The sequence below is a fragment of the Anser cygnoides genome, chromosome 5, assembly GCF_040182565.1.
Source record: "Anser cygnoides isolate HZ-2024a breed goose chromosome 5, Taihu_goose_T2T_genome, whole genome shotgun sequence".
In the NCBI taxonomy this organism is placed as follows: domain Eukaryota; kingdom Metazoa; phylum Chordata; class Aves; order Anseriformes; family Anatidae; genus Anser; species Anser cygnoides.
This window is the reverse complement of record NC_089877.1, coordinates 53,632,320-53,652,932: the sequence shown is the minus strand read 5'-3', so window position 1 is coordinate 53,652,932 and position 20,613 is coordinate 53,632,320. Positions and strand designations below refer to the sequence as shown.

The 20,613-nt window shown below is 40.2% G+C and overlaps 1 protein-coding gene across 1 annotated transcript in view; it reads left to right on the top strand.

The window, feature by feature from the left end:
* The window catches only part of SETD3 (SET domain containing 3, actin N3(tau)-histidine methyltransferase), a 59,492-nt gene extending 56,791 nt beyond the window's left edge, over positions 1-2,701 (top strand). Inside the window, exon 14 of the mRNA XM_066998326.1 lies at positions 188-2,701. Coding sequence (XP_066854427.1) covers positions 188-631 — 444 coding nt within the window. The 3' untranslated portion in view covers positions 632-2,701. The remainder of the gene's footprint in view (positions 1-187) is intronic.
* Positions 2,702-20,613: the final 17,912 nt, after the last annotated feature.

Genomic DNA, 20,613 nt, shown 5'->3' with positions numbered 1-20,613 from the left:
AACGTTTGGCTTCTGTATGGATTTGTGATAAATTTCACTGGGACTCCATGCAGGCCCCCTCATTCGTATATGTCTGTTTGGATCAGCTTGAAGAAGCTACTGTCACTTATTGTTAAAGCACAGAGAGGAAAATTAAGGGATTTGCTATTTTGTTGGTAATAAAAACTTGCCTTTTCTTTTCTACCAGGATGATAAGTCCTTCTTGGAGACCCATGACCTTACTTCACATGCGATAATGGCTATCAAACTGCGCTTAGGTGAAAAAGAAATCTTGGAGAAAGCAGTAAAGAGCGCAGCTGCTAGCCGAGAGTACTATACCAAACAAATGGCAGATGGAGCTCCACTTCCTAAATATGAAGAGAGCAACATTGCCTTGTTGGAGAACACTGTGGCAGACTCTAGACTCCCTATTGTCTTGAGAAACCTAGATGATGTGGAAGATCAAGGGGACTTAAAGATCGATGAAGCTATGGATGCGGAAGTCACAGAGAATGGGTTTGTAAATGGTGAAAACTCTCTATTTAATGGGACCAAATCAGAAAGTGAAAATCTAAATAAAGAGGAAAGCAACAGAGAGACTGAAGATGCCAAAGAATCTTCTTCAGAAAGTACTGATGAGGTTAAAGAATAGTCCTAAAGTTTGACTTTCTTGTGAAATTAAATTAGCTGAAGTTTATGAACAGTGCATTTATGTTGGTGTGTTTCTTTGTTAACATTTCTCTTTCTGCAGAGAAAAATGTTTTTGCTGCTTTATATAAAAATGAATTTTTAAGTTATTTAAAAGACTTAGCATCCCTTTTCAATTAAGATTGCCATCTTGCTTTCAGGCAAAAACTGGGGAAAGAGGTGCCTTTGGAAGATTTTGCAGCCCTTTATTGAACCAAATGTATTTTCTTCCTGGGGAAGAATTAAGCTCTTCTATCTGCTGTGCTTTTGTTGTTCTGTCACTCTGACTACCGAAATTAAAAGCTTGCTCTGCCTCCTGCCAAGAAAAGCAGAAGGCAGGACTGACTCGGTATTGAGCATGAAGGTGGGAGAGCAGTACAGCAGAAAACTGGATAAGAGGATCAGAAACTTGGGAGACTGGAGGAAAGCCTGTTTAAAATCAGGTATGCCAGTCCAGAAAAAGGTAAGGTGGCAACCTTATGATTGGTAGTTTTAAATGTTGACAAGAATCCAAATTGTATACACTTTGTGATCTCTGAAGATTTCAGTTTTCTTTGTCTCTTTTGTTTACTGTATAAGAATATCTCATCTTTCTTCTTCAGTCAGAGCTAGGCTGCTTCAATACAACATTCACCAACTTTTAAAGGCTGACTTTTTTATTTCCAGGCGGTACCTTTTATTTACAAGGTTGGCAAGTGCTACTGGAGAGTTCAAAAGCAGATAGGCCAAGCCACAGCTTTAAACTGTACTGTTCAAAGTGAGGTTGCTTCCCAGCTTCTTCAGGTTTTCACAGTTAGCTAGGGATTTTCAAAGCTCCACTTTTGACTAAACCATTATTAAAAGGAAAATATGATTAATATTCCTGTCTGCAACTCCTTCATTTCTGTGTTGTTGGATGTAACATTGAATGTGACATGGTTACCTGATCTTACTCAATCTTTTGCTTAAGATACTAATTGACACTGTTTTCTTGAAGGAAATGGCAGGTAGGCTAATGTATTTTTGGCCCAAGTCCAAACCAAAGCCAAGTCTGCAGTGTGCTTTGCCATTTAGATTGTGTCTCTGATGCACGTTACTTGATACCTCCACAAGTTAATCAGGTCTACTGTCTCCAGCAATTTTGGTCACCCTCACACTATGTTTTAACTTCTAGATGAAAACAGTACAATCCTACCACAGTGCAATATCAGAACCAGGGTAATTCCAAGGCTTGACTTCGAAATTACCTGGGTACTGGGAGGAGTGGAGGGTGGAATATTTTTATTTTGTGAGTGAACGGAGAGGTATATAAAGCGATTTATTTCTTTCTCAATATTAAGGACATTGTCGTTTACCTTCGTGTCCTTAAACTCAAGATAACGGAAAGAATGGACAAGCTTGGACAACTATTGAAAGTTCAGTAAATGTTGCAACCTGTTCATCCAAGATCAGTTGCAGTAGAATGTCTTCTGGCATATTCATAGTTTTATTAGATTTTGCTTCTTTTATACTGCAACTTGGAAAATGTGTTTTTGCATATGTTTTTGGTGCAATACACATAAGTAGTGACTTTCAGGTTGTCATAGCAGTTTCGGTGTTCAGCTAGGATCAGTCTGGGGAAAATAGAAAAAATAGTTTTTTAAAAAATATTTCACTAAGAATGGCATGTTGCCATTGCACCTTGGATATTGCTTCACCACTAACAAGATGCTGGACCAGTATTTTTGTAACTATATGCTGCCTTTGGTAGAATGTTATGAATTGTTGTCTTGACAGTTTAAATGTCATACAGAAGTCGTTACTTTTCAGTTTTTATTAGGACCAATATTCTATTTCTGCCAGCTACATTGCACAACGTTGTAGTAGATACTATGATGAAATCCTGAATCTAGCCTTCCCTGAAAATGATAACTGTAATCCAGAATTTACATGCTTTGATTGAATCTGATACACTGTGTTTTGTTCCTTTATTTGCTGATATCTATGGCTTAGCAAAGCCTGTGGTCACCACAGGACAGAATGTGTGGGTTTTCTTGAATAAAATATAGTTCTACGATGTCTTCCCTAGTGAGTGTATTACACAAACAAAATCTCTACCTGCTGCTGACTGCTGTATGTTTCTGGGTGTGGGGAGAGAAACACCTGTGCAGGTGCACAGATGAAGGTTAAAGGAGAAATGTCTGACCAAAAAAAAAAAAAAAGATTCTACTAAACAGAAAGAGAGAAACTGGTCTATTAAGCACAGAGTCCAATTCTTGCTCTTCGTATGTTAGTGTTATTTAGCAAAATGTTGCACGCAATAAAAATAGTGAGTAATCTAATTTTGTAATTTGCATTTTTCCTCTATGCATGTAATGATTTCTCAGAAGCACTAACCTAAAACTTAAGCTTTTTGAAAACTGAGGTGGAAATGAAAAAAAATTGGCACTGATGAGCCCTTATTACCATCTGTCATGAAAACAGACCTTTCAAAGCATTTTAAAGTTAACTTTCTTCATAATGTTTGGTTAAGAGGCTGTTCACACTAATCCCAGGCTAAATGCCAAATCTTGCTTCTGTTTAGCTATCTATATGAAGTACTCATGCAAGAAAGACATCACATCACTTGGATTTCTCGGACTGTTCTCCAAAAACAAAACAGAGGAAAAAAAAAAAAGCCTTTTAAATTTTACATGAGCCTACCTACTGATGAACTGTTTCCCTAACAACCTACAGCTTCTTGGGCTGTACCCTGTAGGACTGTATCCTCAGAGTCCTGCTGCTGAAGTCGCAAAAAGCATGAAATAGAGCAACGGCCTCCACTGAATAACTGCTTGTGAAGTATATAAATGCAACCGCAGACTAAGTGTTGTCACGAGTACACGAGCTGAAAGCCTCTTGGCTGTGGAGGTAGGTTGTTTTAGGATCTTGGCTAAAATTAGTTGTGTTTAAGTACCTGGGCTAAAATAAGGGTTCCTTCCTTTGGACACTGTTAAAATGATGCATGCATAGAAGGTCTGTGCAGCTCAACTGCGTGCTTGAAGCTGATTCTCTTTTAGAGAGGAATGACAATCAAAATCATGACACTTGGGTATTTCAAAGGTATGCTGGAAGGTTTAGGTTACACACACTTTTTCTCTAGTTTACGTATTTAGAAACTAGTATCTGCTGCTGCCAGCTCTGTCACCCTTATGTTATAGAAAGATGTGAAGAGATTGAGACATTGTAATTTAAAGTGTTTGTCTGACACGCCAAAGATGCTCCCCAAATCCACTGCTCTTTTCTGATTTGTGGACTGAAAGCGAGTCTTTGCTGTTCCTCGTACTCTGTGCCAAACAGGAGTGTTTAGGCAAAACATTGCTCTACCAAACACATCTGATGCAGCAACATCTGATCCTTTTTTCTAGAAGACTTTTAGTCCATGTTGAAGTCACATATGATCACATGACTTTCACGTAATCACCGTCTGTCTTAATAGTTTCTAACATTCTTCCTTCCCCAAGCATCTTGCCTGCTGCACCAAGTACAGCACGTAAGTTGGTGACTCACACATAGAAGAGCTTCCTTAGCATTTCTCTGGTGTCTACGTCTATTTCCTAACACATGCAACAAGCTTGGAAGTCATGCGGAGGTTTTTTCGTTTAAAATAAAATAAAAATCTCAATTGTACTTATGAAAGAGAGGAAGAGGTAAAAAAAAAAAAAAAAAAAAAAAAAAACCACACAAATGGTCCTGGATTCTTTTGGGTTTTGACTCTGCTTCGATTCACTGAAGAAATCAGTGTCTCAAAACTGATGAATGGCTGCTATAGTTAGTGTAAATGACATAAACTTGAGCTTTAGTAACAAAAGTAAGATCTATTTATGATGATTCATTTAGTGAAAAACACAAAACTGACATTTTGCCAAATGCCATATTGTCTGTCCTACGATAAGAAGCAAACCGAAACACCTATTTTCCTTTTTACTCCATAGCCTTTTGCTGAACATGATGCGCTCTAATATCCATACCCCTGGATTATCTGTAACAGGCTTTGAAATATGCTCGGAGAAGCTGTTTTGTGTAGTGGCGTATATTGGGTTGTGTATGGTACTCATGTACTTCTTTTTTGCCCTTTTACACTGGTTTTGGTCATTATCAGTTATCTTCAATTTCACTGTTCATAGAAATCAAGCTTCACTTGCAAATTAATTTAGTTTTTAGATACATTAGGTAGCAGCATGAACTGGACCTGACAGTTTATGAAACAATCAGGTTGGTAGCTGGTGTCTGCACCGTCTGGAGAGTACCATGCACTCAGCACCAGAACGGATGGAAACCAGAGGGTGTTTGACTTCTGTCCTTATCTCTTGTGCCATGAAGCCTTCCCAGCTGGAGCCAGGGCTATTTCTTGTTATCAGGTTAAGCTAGATAGGGGAGGAGAGCAAGGAGATGTTCTTTCTTAATTGGAAAAAACAGGCTGGACAACCCAATGCTAGCTAGTTTGTAGCAGAAGCGGTGGTTGCTGTCCTGAAGAATGATGAGTTTTGGAATTGTTTTGGTAAATGTTCAAAAAGACGGTATCTCCCAATTAATCCTATAAATACTGTGGGTTTTTAGGCTAGCCCTCCATTTCACAATTTGACAAAGGCTTCCCTTTCCCTGGGAACAGGTGAAAACACAAGAATTCAATTGTTGTAATTCAAGCTGGCAGTGAAGAACAGCTGCAAGTGCCTGCCTGCCCTGCTGCGGGGCTGCGGTCACTGTGCGCAATGTGCTCCGCCAGCGCTGCTCAGCACCCGGCGGAGAGCAAAGGCGGTGTGAGTCCTGCCTGGAAGCATGGGGCAAAGCCCCAGAAAGCGGTATTGAAATAGATGACGCTGTATTTGAGATGCTCACCCAAAATAATAATGTCTGGACTTGGAGACCTTTGTCCAGGTGATATTTCTGCATATAGTGCTGCTTTATTATACAAAGATGATCAAGTACAGAAGAGGCTTTTGAACCTCAGTCCTCGGTGTTCCACACGAACCTTGTATTCCCTGTGCTATGAGATCTCCCCATGTCTTTTTTTTTCTTATTTCTAATATTTAAAGATTTTTGCGTTTGTCCCACACAGGATACATTAACTTCCCAATTTTTGCCAAACACAATTATTTTTCAACTGAATCCAGTTCAGAGTAAAATAAGTAATGCTGACCACCCCAACCGCCTTTGAGCAGTCTGAATGAGTGGAACAGATCCGTAGCCCTTTGAGACTTTGCTTTCCTTCTTCAGAAAGGTGTTTGAAATCTGCAAGAGGATAGGGAATAAAAACTTGCAAGAGTGAGTAATGTTGATTTCCCAACTGAATCATCATTACTTATGCACAGATTGGGACACTAGCAGAACTGGATAACTGAACTTAAATGCTTTTTTAGTATTAAGCATATATTGTTCTTGAAAAATGGGCCAGCTTGGCAGCCCTGACCACGAGTCGAACATTTTTGTCCTCCAAACAAACGTTTGTCCTCCAAATGCAGCGAGCAGGAGCAGGGTAAGGTTCCCCGCCCCATCCCACTGCCGCTCCTCTGCAGCAACTGAGAGGAGCGTGGTGCCTCATAGCACTTACGGGTGTTACTGGCCACGTCCCCTCTGTGCTTTTTTTGCCACTTGGGGCCGGGCTAAGACCACCCATCCATTCTGTAGATGCATTTGCACTTCATAGGAGAAATACTTCTGTCCCCCTCACACATCCACCCATGTACAAGTCAGCAGGTTTTATGTTGTGCTGTTGTTTTACTTGGCTTCATGCAAACAGATTAATTTTTATAAAATATTTTATATTTTTTCTTTTTTTTTTTCTTTTTGTGAGTGCTGTTTGACTTAGACATTCTGCAGTTTGTTGTCATATTGACAAAAAGTGACTGTGTTTCTCCTATGTAAGACAAATTTGGGAACTATGTAGGTGTCCTGCATGAGGCATATTTATTCCCTTTGCTTTATTCCTCGTTGGTTCACCACATTCAGTGCTGTTAGCAGCCAAGGCCTAATTTTAGCACTAATAAGTGGTGTTATATACAGATTTGTGGTCCAAAGGTATGAATAATGCACTTTAAAACTGAATCTCCATGCTGAAGCAAGCATGCACAAACAGCCTCACATGAACTGCGAAGGAATTTTTAGATTAACTTCAATATCTGTGAGAGAGCCCCACTGCCTTGCAGCAATTAATTCAAGTGATTGGATGCTAGGAATGGTTTATTATAATTGCACACAGGTAGTAATTTATTAGGGTGGCTGTTTCTTTTGGCATATGTCAAGAAGGTCAGAGTTTAGACTTTTTTGGACATTAACCTAGTCTTTTGAAACTCTGAAGTTCCACTTTTTGGTCATTAATTTCATACATGCTGAGATTGTGACAATTAACCCACTTAATAAAGGTCAAGTTTCAATTTTTTCCAATTTCTGGAACACTTAACTTTATTTCTTCTTGAAAATGGGCAGATACAGAATGATAAATAGTTATTAAATGAGAACGAAGATGTAGTTCTGCTGTCAAGATACTATCGAGCGGTTAGTAACAAAAGGGCCCAAACTGCTTTGTATTTGAAGTAGAAGGAATAGCGTAAAACAGACTACAGGAAAATGAAATAGGGAAGTATAGATCACAGCAAGTTGTTTAAAATGGTTTCCACTGACATCCCTGTTAACTTACTCTACCTTAGCTTCCAATTATGCAAATCCATAATTTGTCCCTGTAATTTTTTTCATGTATACATAAGATGTTTCCTACAGCTTTAAAGCAGCATCTAGCCACATCTGAAAGGCATAAACCAGTGAGGTGAAAAACGAAAAGCGGTGGTGGTTTCAGATGACCAAAGCGTAGTTATACTGCATTTTATTAATACCTGGATTTCAGTGAGCCACAAGATTAGTTAAATATAAACACTTGGTTCTGTGTAGTGGCATCATTGCTTAAAGGGCAAGGGGGTATGTTCTTTTAAGCAAGCTATCACTTAAAAATTAGTACTGACATATAATTTCTGAAACCACTGGAAAGTACCCATCAAAAAGCATATTAATTTTAAAATGCATCATCCATAGAAAAATCAAGGTAGTCATTTTCTATGTTAATAAAATCAATGCACCTTCAGTATTATGTCAGTCATGAGCGATTTTTGAAAACCTATTTTTCATGCACATTTTCACCTAGTTTCAGGTATCAGCTAATGCTTCTGAAGTACTATCACAGAGGTTTTGTAAGCTGATGTTAAACACTTTAACACAGGTGTGATCTGCAAATCTTTGAAAGAACAAGAATCCGTGTATTGAAAATAATGTTTCCTGCACAATTTTTTCGTGAAGTGGTACAGGTACTGTTACCCAAACCATAGGAATGGAGACATCTTCGTCATAAATTCTCAGTCTTGTTTTGTACAAAACAAAGTGCAGAGGGATGAATTAGCTGGCACTATTAACATGCGTACCAATGTAATTACACAATATTCATTTTCTAATATCATCACTCGAGACTGCAAGATATCTCTCCCCCCTCTCCGAAAGAAAAAAAAAAAAAGAAAAAAAAAAAGAAAAAAAAAGAGTTTGGTTTTTGAGCTTAAAATGCTGTAATGCAGTTTGACACTAACGTGGCTTATTTTTCATGTGAGAGGTCTAGCTGTTGCTTTAAAATCTCTCATGTGGTCCCCAGAGGTCTCTCCACACACGCGTGCGCGTGTGCACGTGTTTGAGGTACTCAGTGCCCTTCTCCCATTGAGAGGAGTTATTAGCCTGTGCTAATGCTGTCTAAATGCTCACTGGTTAGTAGCAATACTTGTGGGACAGGTGATTTATAGCCACTTGATTCAAAAGATTTTCAGCTAAAGCTAAGTAATCATTTCAAATGATCAAATATCATCTGCCACAAGAAGCAAATACACGGCACAGTGATAGTTATCAAGCTTACTCTCAGCAAAGTATATTAATCTTTTCTTCAGATTTTACTTTTGGGAGTAGTAATATTCTCTGACAGAACATTTCAGTCATCTTAAGCTGAGTTTCGAGAAGCAGCAGCACTTTTCCTCAAAGAAATGAGATCCAACAGGTAGAACTTTGGCCCTAAAATGATGTGCAGTCCTGAGGAGGGCCTCATGATTTTGCATCACAAGAAATTTGCTAGTGTTTTCCTCTTCTTTCTCTTTATTAAGACAGCTATTTTCATTGTCCATATTGGGCGACTATATAAAAATAGTCTGGTTTTGTATCTTGGCAGGATTAAATGAGAAGTATGTATGTCTTTTTTCATTTCCTTGAATATCAAAAGAAGACAAGCCTATTTAGGAACCAGAGTTTTATTGCTTAACATATATTTGCATCACGCAGTGAAGACATTCACTTTCATGGCACGTTTTCTCCCAATGGTTTCCAAATGCCTTGCAGCTCTTGCAAAGCTGAATTTTTGCAGTACTTTTCTGAGATGAAGGAGCGTTATTATGTTTTCTGACATGAATAAGGGGCTACAATAGGGTGCCAGAGCCTGAATCTGTGGTTCTGGTCATGAGAGATACCTTTGTTAAAGGTTTTCAGGATCATGTGAAATAGTTTCATGAACAAACTACAAGACTGTTTCTAGAAAAAAGAAAAAAAAATGCTTGCTACTTGTTTACAACAAATGTTTGCTACAATAAGCAGTCCATCTTTAGGAATAGGAGATCATTAAGCATTGATTTTCTCCTTTGTCATGGATCAGGGGGAGAAAGTAAGGCTGTAACAGCAGTGCTTAGCCTCCCCTAAAGGCAGGCTGGCATTCGTTGGTGTAATTTAACTGTTCTGATCAAGACTTCTCCGGGGTCAGTGACGGCAAATACAAATAAAGCATTAGCATGCGAAACACTGAAGAAAACACGGATGCGGTCTGGTCATCCTGTTTCCAAGCAGATACAGAGAGTCAAATATAGACAACTAAGTCAAGATGGAGTTTCTGTGCAAGCAAGCCCCTGAACACTATTTCGGTGTGATACTTACATATGGAGTAATGGAAGGTGCTGCAGGGGAAGGCACAGCCAGTTGATTTAGCCACAAAAATGTTCTCTTAGGAAGGTATTGGTCTAAACTGCACCTATCTATGGGAAAGAATGAGTTTTAGCACTTTCTCACGTAGAAAACTTCTGAAAACATTGGATCTGCCATAGCACCACTATTGCGGTGTTTCAAGGCTGACTCGTTAATGACATAAAATTTGGGCAGTGAATAAAATTTGGGAAATGAAATAAAATTTCATTGCATTTCGTGATGGAACTTCACGAAAATCACCAGCCAAGTAGAGCCCTGCTTTAGTAACAGACCTGCCTAAAAAGCTCACGTGTGACTAGCCCACAGAAAACCCATGTGGATACAGACCCTCCTTCAGTTCATTGCCAACCGAGACCACAAAAAAACCGTGCCTCACTCTTTGCAAAAGGTAGTCGCTTTAATTAAACAAAACCAAAACCAAAAACAAACAAATAAACAAAAACCAAACTGATTTGTGTTTCAAACCCTTTATTTGAGAGTTAACAAGATTTTAACAAATTTCAACTCATTTCTTTGAAATGTTGAACCAAATTCCCAGCGATCCATATCCTTCATGGGTGTATTAGAACGATTCCAGAGGAAGACCATGAAGATGATCAAGGGGCTGGAGCACCTCTTCTACAAAGAGAGGCTGTGGGATTTGGGGTTGTTCAGCCTGGAGAAGGATCAGGGGAGACCTCACAGCGGCCTTCCAGTACCTAAAGGGGGCCTACAGGAAAGCTGGGGAGGGACTCTGTCAGGGAGTGCAGTGACAGGACAAGGAGTTATGGCTTTAAACTAAAAGGGGGTAGATTTAGATTAGATATTAGGAAGAAATTCTTTACTCAGAAGGTGGTGAGGTTGCCCAGAGAAGCTGTGGATGCCCCATCCCTGGAAATGTTCAAGGCCAGGCTGGATGGGGCTTTGGGCAACCTGGTCTGGTGGGAGGTGTCCCTGCCCATGGCAGGGGGTTGGAACTGGGTGATCTTTAAGGACCCTTCAAACTTAAACCACTCTATGATTCTCTGATCTTAATTTTTATTGTTTTTTTCCTCTTTGGTTCAAACGGTCAAGAAATAATTTTGTTGCAATTTAAAGAACAAATTTGAATCTGGATGGAAGAGTTTTTGATCCAGGTCCAGTCCCATTTGCTTTTCTCTAAACAGAAGTACAAGGGGCTTGCTATAACCTGAAAGGCAGGAAACCTTGAAATGACATAGCTGACCACTGACACTGTATGCTATAGCAAACGAAACAAGAATCCCACTCAGGAGGGATCTGCAAAATTGAAATATTGAAAAACATTCATCTTAATACTTCAGATTTCTGCTAAAGGAAATAAATAAAGAAAATTAAGAAGGTAATTAGCCTTCATCCCAAAAACTTTAAGCAGATTCAGATTGAGGGGGGTAGGCACAAATTTATCCCATAGGCAGGTAATTACACAGTTGTCTAAGGAGGTAGGTTTTTGCATTGCTTTTGATACTTTTTCTATGCATGACAGAATGGAAGTTCAGTGGTCTGAGCTGGATTTCCTACATTCCTCATGAGACCAGTCAGACTGAGTCTTTGATAACAGACTCATCAGTTTGGCAATACGGAGCTTGAGGAAGTGTGCATAAGTTTCCCTCCTATTTTATTTTATTTGACAACCTTTTTTTTTGAAGATCAGAGCACACTTACAATTTTTATAGAACTCCTAAATCATTAAACTTACTGCATATACTTATAAATGACTTTTGTAGTCTGCTTCATTTTTTTCATATGTTGAGTTTATATCAGGTAAACTGCAATAAAAGCAGGCTCATAACTCCCATATGATTTTTCATATACCCACGAACACTTCCTGGCAAACTGAGTAATCATCCACTGCTTGAAATAACCACTAAGTAAGGTCCACATGCTTTTCACCTTTCTGAACTTTTTCGTCTAGTTACAAATCAAAACAGAGCACTTCAGTGATGTACCAGCCCCAGAAGAGTTTGTTACAGCTGTCCATCATCTTCAGCCTTCACAAACTCGTAGAAAGTCCAATTGTTTTGGTCAGTTGGCATTTGGCTATAGGACCTTGCCAGTTACTAATAAGGAGGATGTGCATAGGGCAGGTGACGCTGGGGTTGGTTGAATAGTAATGAGTCAGTGGAAAACATAAACTCAAATACAGAAATATTAAGCCTAATAAGTCTAAGAATCTGAAGTATGTCAATTTTACTGTTTGTTTAGGTTTGTTGTGTAGGTTTGTGTTTTTTTTTTTAAACATCTTTTGCATTTTCAAGATCTCTGAAGACATCCATGCCCTTTCTGGTAACGAGATAAATAGAGTACTTACTGGAATGAGATCTCGTTTTGTTCCATTTCAAACCAAATACGTGTGCTTTAGAGATCACAGGAAGTCTGTAAAGGGATTTACTTCCCAGGCTAACAAACCAGCCATGGGACAGAGAGAGAATAGCTATTGTCTGAAGTCAGTGGTTACTGGAGTTCATTATGTGGGCACTCTGAGTGCCAGTTTTTTCCTTTGCAAAGCATGATGGAATATTCTGGAGCAAGCATCTCATATTATAGGGCAGTATCTCTACCTTTGCTGTCCCTCTTTCTACTTCCACGGATGTGCACAGAGAATATCCAGAATAGGCAGCAAAGATAAACAAATGGAGGGAGAGCAGCATGTAGTGTTTGAGGCCAATCAGAAATGGAAGGCACCTGAGAAGTAAGGTCAGATGCCTTTAGGAGTTTGGATGAAACTTGGGTTTGAAGCCCAGTTTAGGCATGCATTTAAAGGAAGGAAGACAGGTGAGATCCTCTGGGCATGGTCTGTCTTTTTAAAAGTCCAGAAAGCATCTGCTGTGCTATGAGCATTGCTAATAGCAAATGAGTGGCATTGCAAAGACCACGAAGCTCAGCTAAATTCTTGCTGCTACCAGCTGCAGAATGAACAGTCTTTGTTGCACCATTCTCCAGACCTCTAAGCAGAGTTTCAGACATTTTACCACTTCTGTCTGGTTCAGATGGGTCATAAGAGAAGATCATTAGTAAATCTAAGAACTGAATCTCGGGTCAGAATCTTAGACACAGGCTCCAGATTATCAGTTCAGCCCACAGCAGAGAACAGCTGCCTCTTCTTCTGAAGTGCCTAACTTCAGGCATGACCAAGCCATGCTCACAGGGTAGGTGCATCCCTGATTTCAACACAAGTAGCATCACCCTTTTTTTTAAATAAAGGACCTGACCATTTCCTGTGCCCTTTGATGTGTTGGAAAAAAAAAGAGCCCTAGTTCACAAACTGCTCTGTTGAGTTTCTGGCTGCATCTCATAAGCCGGTGGTTGGTGCCACGTTCAGTGCACTATTTATTTCTTAATTCTCTCTCCTTCACTTCATGCTTATCTCACTTTAGAGAGTGTGAAATTTTTCAGTTCATTATGTTCTGAACTGTTATTTAATTGAAGCCCCTAATGTTCAGTCAGTACACATTGCACACAGTCATTTAAAATATTCCAGCAGTGCACATTTTTTATAAGTGGCTCAATTGGAAGTGATCAAGGTTTGAGACTTCCAGCCTATAAAGGCTTCTTCTGTGGAAATGTGAAGTGCTGCTCTCAATAATTTCAAATTGCTTCCTAAGCAGGCCCTGTATTCTGACTGCCTTAAATTGTGGCATAATTTCTCAGCACGATGTATGCCCAGAACCTCCACTTAATGTCTTGCACAGAAAGGAGCACGTTGCAGGATTGTCTGAGACCACTAGCTGAGGAGTGAGGTGGGAAACCCTCCTCTCTAAATAGACATTACGTGGGAGAGTTTTGTTTCCCTCACCCCATCTTGTCCAGAAGTACTGGAACAGTGATTGCCCTTTCTTCTGCATGGCGTGTGCCATGGCTGCAGCTTTGTTCCCAGTTCCATGTGGTCGTATATGTGACTGACAAACAAGAGCCTCTGAATGGATTTGTTCCAGCAGAGCACTCTGAAACTGCAGGGTTGTAAGGAGTTGGGTACCCTAGAAGAAACTAATATGAGCAATGGCATTAGGGCTTTAGGAGTTATTGCTCAGATCCCAAGCAACTGTGGTTTCACTGCAGGAGTAAAGCCGTGGTGAAGAGAAGGTATGACCCAGGGATTAGGTGCAGCAGGGCCACTATTTGAAGTTCACTCTGCCTACATTACCTGTAATCTTCCATTTCCCATAAACTGTGTGTTGATGACAAAAGGAACTGTGTCAGGGGATGGTTGTCGCTCTTCCCAAGTCTGATTCTGCACAGCAAATGAAAGTCTCCGCTTGGGAGAGAGAAAATGAAGCTCACCACCTCTTTTCTCCTGCTGCTCAGAGCAAAAAGATACTCAGGTGTTATTAAGTGTTGGCTGAGGTGGGGCAGGCTAGTGACAGTGTTAGACAACACTGTGGACCACTCGGAGGAGAGTCTCCATCACTTTTCAGTGCTCAAAGTTAATGCTGAAGATGAGTCAGAGATTCCAGTTTTATTGAAAATGCTCAGTAATCTATAGTAATGACCCAGTCCAACTGAAGAACAAGCACTCGTTAAAGGTCATTTATCTGAGCAGAGAAAAGTGTTCATTTTCCAAGTGCTGTCATCTTCTACTTTAATTAATATCAGTCGTGTATGCTGTTGGCAGTGGCTTCAAATATTGTAGCATGGGAAGACCGGACTTCCAGTGACATTTTTAATGAAAAAATGTAAATCATCTCTCACAAGTGCTGTAATCGAGCTGTTCATTAGCTAACCCTGGATTGCAGAGGAACAGCTACAGAAATAAGCTGAACTCCGTGGATCCTGGATAATTTTGTAGGAATGAGAAGTCCTACAGATACAGCTCAGTGAGTTGCTATCAGCCAGGAGCACGCCTGGGAAGGCCATTTTGGCTCCACACCACGGTCCAGAGAGCTAAAAAGACCATAAAAAAGACAGGCAAAGCACAAGGAGGTGGTATCTGCACTACTGTTGCTTAATGGAAGTGTAGGAGAAGTAGCTCATGAACCTGCAGATTTGGGAAACCAGCTTTCATGAAGATCCTTTTCTTGATCCTTTAAAGAGATTGAAGAAAGCCCTGAAGCACAAGGCAGAAGCTTTTATATCCTTTCTAGAACGCACAAGGAGAAAACACTCCAACTCTAGATTTATATCCTTAGGCTGGAAGGGAAATTAGATCACTGGCTCTTACCTCCTTTTTATTACAGTCCACTAAATTGCATCGGGTTACCTGGTGCATGGCTATGACGTGCATGTGGCTAACACAAAGGCAGCCAGTGCTAATGCAAAGACACGAAGAGATGGTGATTCCACTGCTATTCTTGGCAACTTTTCTCAACTTCTGATCACTCTCACATTCATAAAAAATTATTTGCCTATTAATGCAAGTCCTAATGGTAGATTTTGTAGTGCTTTGTTTTGCTGGATGCAAAAGCTCCCTATAGTACCTGGAAATTTGCCTCTGTGAATATACTTCTATGAAATAATCAAATTTACCTCCCAGGCTTCTTCTTTTGATCAGGCAAACAGAGAATGCCTCCTATCGTAAGCTGTTTCCTCCAGCTTGAGAGTCATTTTGGGGTGTTCCTCTACATTTTCAGCACTCTTCAAAGATTCTTCCATTGGAATATGTACTGGCGATTGTAACACCAAGGCTGTTTATAGCGGCACTAGTGTTCTTAATTATCATTTTGCCTGGTTCCTCAAAAGTTTTTCAATAGTCTTCTTTGTCTTAGTTCTTCTCTCCCACTGAGTTCCTTGCTCACCATCTGAATCATTACCATCAATGCTACAGTTTCCCCTGTCCACAGGTGGAGCCTGCATTCTGATTTCTAGACATCTGGCTTCGACTTCAGTTAAATTTAAAAGTTCTAAGTTTTCATGATCTCATTTTAGCAAATGGCTTGGTGAGTGAGAGCTCCATGATTATCTTCATTTATCATTCCTGATATTGTTATATCTTCTTCAATTCTTTTTCAGATGGATTTTCTTATTTCTGTAAGTCCAGTGTTGGCTTTTTTTTTTTTTTGATGATGATGATGATTATTATTTTTATGAATCTTTCCAAGTCTGTGTGTTGCATGCCATGTTCTGACAAGAAGCTCTATAGTCAAGTTTAATGTCTTGTGGAATATTTTTACTTACGTAGATAAAAATAGGGACATGTTCTCCAGTACATTTTTTTGGAACGGAGATTGCTAAACTCCACACTTTTCACATTTAGTCATAATTTTAGAAAAACAACAGTACAGAACCACTTGAGAAGTTTGCAAAGTTCAGTTCCAAATTCAGTTTTCTTGATAGCAGCTTGAATGAAAACTTGTCTCTCTAGGTACCTTCACTTTTCACGGAGGACCCAGGCTGTGCAGCGTGGGGGTTAATGGCTCTTCTTAAGCGTGTTCATGCTTAAATGTTCATGTACTTAGTTTGTACAGTTAGTCACTAAGGAAGAACATGGGCTGTCTCTTCTAGGTGGCTCCTGACGAAGGTATCTCTTGGAAGTGGTCTGCAAATGAGCGCCTTTGCTTGGTCAAGCTGTGTCAGGGCAGAAATGTTATCGAGCTGTGTCGGAGCTGTGTGCATCCTTACCAGCAGCTGTGTGAGCCCTCACACTGGAGCAGAACAGTCAGACTCCCAAAGACAAATTGTGCCTCCAAACTGACCTGCAAACGTCAACGTGTGCAGGTTGCTCAGATGGAGGACCGATGGCAGGTCTTTGGTGACAGAGGATGGCTGCAACCACTGGGAACCTGTGAAAGGGTGGCAGGAGCTGCTCATCCAAAACAGTTTCTGGAGGGAAGGACTGAAATGGCACTGCATAAGCAGTCCCTGGAGGAGTGGGAAACAGGCAAAGGAGAATAGGAAAGCTCTGCTGAATGAGGAAAATCTTGAAATTCTCTGGTTTCTGTCAATGTTACAGAACATTTAGATGAATTTTAAACAAATGATTCATTATATGTGTTTTCTGAAAATAGCTTGGCCTAGATTATTATCCACTGTGGGCTATCCATTTCCAACTCTTTCTAATGGATTGTGAAGTGCCACATAAAAGTGGGGTTAGGCCCTGTCCACCACCACGGAAGCTATGTTAAGCTCAGCACCTCCACATTTAGTTTCTCATTAACTCCAGTGGACGACCCCTGTGTAACTGGCTGACTTACCGTACTGGAGCTCACCTGCAGAGAAGTCCATGGCCATGAGAGACCTAAAGTCACGCAAGCAAGAGTGGGATTTCCTGTCAGTGTGTTGCTGTCAAACCATGACAGCATGAAGTGGAGGTAGAGTCCTGCCACTCCTCTCCATCCTGTTGTTCAGGCAAATTTTCTTTCAATTCCTTTTGCATTTTCTTCCAGCCACCCAATTGTGTACCTGCTGTCACAGATGCTGTAGTCTGTGTTCTTCACACGTCCCACACAGATTTCAGAATGTGAAGTATTTCCTGTTTTTACAGCCATGTAATCCATGTTTTGGTGTGCAAACATGGATGTAAGCTTGTAACAGCTTCTTGTGACATTGAAAATGTGTTAGTTTTGCAAACAGCTAGGAAATAGAAAACGTAATGCTAATTATTTGTGATCTAATGATGCTGGAGGCCACAGGCAGATTGGTGCCCCACCACACTAGAAACAAATTCGAAGGAGCCCATAGCCTAATAGCCTGATATTATTTTGTGTGAACATTACTTCCCTCTCTTTCAAATTCTAATGCCACATTAGCTATTGAGAAGTGTAAAAGTCTGGAAGAGAAGATTTCAAAATGAAAGATCACAGCTCTTTCTGGTGTATATTCCCCATTAATACCCCAAACAATGCATGAACAAAATGAGTTAATAGTCTTCTGTTTACCATGAGGATCTATTTGTACTCAGAAACTTGCAGTAAAAATCTCAATGACAGCTTTATATGGTGTTAAAAAAATATCTTGGAGGAAGATTGAACCTCATTTGTTTAGGATCAAGCAAAATCACTACTAGCACTCTGAGACGAAAATTGCTCCCTACTGTCCTCCAAAGCTTAAACCAAATGAATCAAGTCCTTTTTATTTTTTTCTCCAAGTTTAAAATAACTCTTTTTATTTTGACTTGAGTCCATTGTAACTACCTTGCATCTGAGTCACAGAAGTCTTACCATTTAATTACCTTGGAAAAGCTACTCTAATTCCCAGGATGGGTGGAATGCTTACTGTACCAAGGACGGGCAGAAACCTCTGCGCTAGTAAGTCTGGTTCCCTGAAGCTATTGGTTTTCATATTTATCTATAATCCCATTCATAAACCCATAAAGTTACAGTTTAAAACCAGTTATGTTTCTTGATCCCACTGCCTGTGCTTAGAAGTCGCTTCCCGAAGCCCTGTTTATGTGGATATGATGAGTCAGTTTCTTCTGCTGCTGAAAATGGGGTTCTTCTCCAAAATGCTAAGAATGCTTCAAGAGATATTGCTGTATACATGCAACTCATTATGGAGGAGGCTGTCTTTATAGCAATAAGGGGAAAATATGGTCAAAATGCAGTGAATGAAAGCATTGCACCAGCACACTGTAGTTACAGATGCAATGAAAGAAGAAATACTAACAAGCTCTTTGAACTGTGACATTCCTGCACTGCCTTCAATTAAACCACTACTCCTGCTATCACACAGCTTTGAGCATCAGCATTTGAGCTGATTTGTGTGGAGAAGGTTGCACTAAAATACACATTTTTACACAGAGTGACAAGTTTGTATATTATTCCCTAGCAGAGATGTGTAAAATCCTTTTGAAAACTCTTCAGCGTGGACATTCCTGATTTTCTAAATGTGCAGGTTTCAGTAGACTCTTCTGGTAATACAGTCTTGGGAAGTTTTAACATCTGTAAATGCTTGAGTAGAGTCTAGGAAACAAGTTGCTCTGGGTCTTTGAGTAAAGTTTAAAGGACATTGTGCAGCAGCTCCAGTGACGAGATGCCTGCCATGCGTGGAGGTGGTGCTGCCCAGGAGCAGGATCCAGACCTGATAGGCAGGTGGCCGAGCAATTTTACTGCCCCGTCCCGTGACCTTGAGAGAGGAGCTGTCTGTCTTTGCCTTTATAAAGGACAGCATTTTAAGCTTCTGTGCTTTGAGATTAATAGACACTGTCCACGGGTTTCCTATAAGAACCGTGCTAATTTAGTATCTGAGATGTGGCAGAGGCAAGTCCTGTTTAGTAATGTGCTGATCACGTCAGGAAAGAAGCACTCTTTAGACCTCTGCAGTTTCTTCTTCTTGTGACTGGTGAGTTTAGGCTCAAGGCTACAGTGACATTTCATGAAATGAGTAAGAAATTAGTCTGTTGAGCTGTGGCCTAAACTCCCTCCCACATTAAAATGGGCAGCAATGTTTGTAGCCAAGTGTGAATCACGGTGCAATGTACCACGACAAATCATGTCACCGCTGACAAAACACCACAGGGGCACTTTGCGCAGAGAAGGCACTACTCCTGCCTTTCAGGAATGCCATCCACCTACATTTCCAATCCAGTCCTGAAGAGTTGCATCTATCTGAGCCCTGTGGTTAAATCCAGAGGCAGAAACGTTGGAAAGAGTGACCGTGGTCAGGACTACTTCTGAGGAGCCATGCAGTGCTCCTCCAACACCAGTAACACCCCACTGCGGGGACATGAACAAAAATGGTGTTTCTAATCTCGGCACTTGCATTTATCTGAAAAGAATTAGCTGAAGGGAAAATAAAACGCCTTCTATCCTTGCAAAGCTGGGAGGAAAGGGAAGTGCATCTAAGATTGTTGCAAATGAAACAGCAAGGCTCAGAGGAACAGGAGACCTCTGCTTGTATGCTGCATTCCTCACTCCTGAGACAAGTTTATGAAGGAATGGAGTGTCTTTAATCATTTAATTTGGTTAATTTAAAACTACATATGCATAATTTATTTACAGAGAGGTAAAAACCTCTAATTCCTGCATTTATTATTGTAATGCACAGTATTAGAGTGATTTTTTTTTTCACTATTTCAATCTGCACACTGTCTGAGAGCGTTAGTGTTCTACACATCATGCTTGAGCGAGTGTGTTTGAGGGGCTTGAGACTCCAATTCACATATACTATCCTCCATAAATTATGTACATAACTTCCATTTATATACACAGGCGTTACAGAAATTATAATACAAATTAATTTACAGGGCTTTCATTCCCAGCCATTGTCTTATGTACCTTCTGTTGAAGGAAAAAAAAAAAGTCTATTTCCCACTCCATACTATAAGGGGGATTCATTGTTTTAGGTGACACTGCCTTGTGCTGCAGGAGCATTTAGCTCATTCACAGCAAAACCCAGGGAACCTGCCTTGTTGAAACTATCTCCAATTACTATTTATGCAACCTATTCATATAAGTGGGACACCTTTTCTGATTCCAGCTTATAGGAATTTAATTGCCAAGTTTGAGTCTTTGTCAGGATATATATCACTTTTCAAGAACTTCATGGATGGATAAAGAAATCAGTAAGGTCCAGATCTTTTAAAAGGCTTGCCAACCAATTCTGACCTTCTGGATGTGTAAAATGTGAGCCCTGGAAGACCTGGCTGAGGCAAAGATAGAGAATTGATTCCAGAGCTGCCTCATTCCCAGGTAACTTTAAATTATGTTCCAGTCTGACCCAGAAGGTTTCTCCAGCATACGTACCACCCCTCTCACCTTTAGCTAGCTGAATTTTCCCTCGTTCTTTTTCTGACCTGGGCTATACTTTGAGCAGCCAGCTTCACTGAAGGCATTGTGTGTCCACCATAATGCCTCTCATCACTAATTCACAGTCCCTTGGTGTGTATGAAAGCTTAAATTATTTCCTGCAGTGTGCATTAGCTTGCACACGTCTATGCGGAATTTCAACTTCCATCACGCTGTCTGGTCAAGTCTTTCTGGAACACGTCGTTGCTCCCCATAGTCTTGAGTAACCTAAAAAATTCTGTGTCATCCGGACATTTTGCTAATTCACTATTTACATACCTACTCCCAGGTCACTAAGAAACAT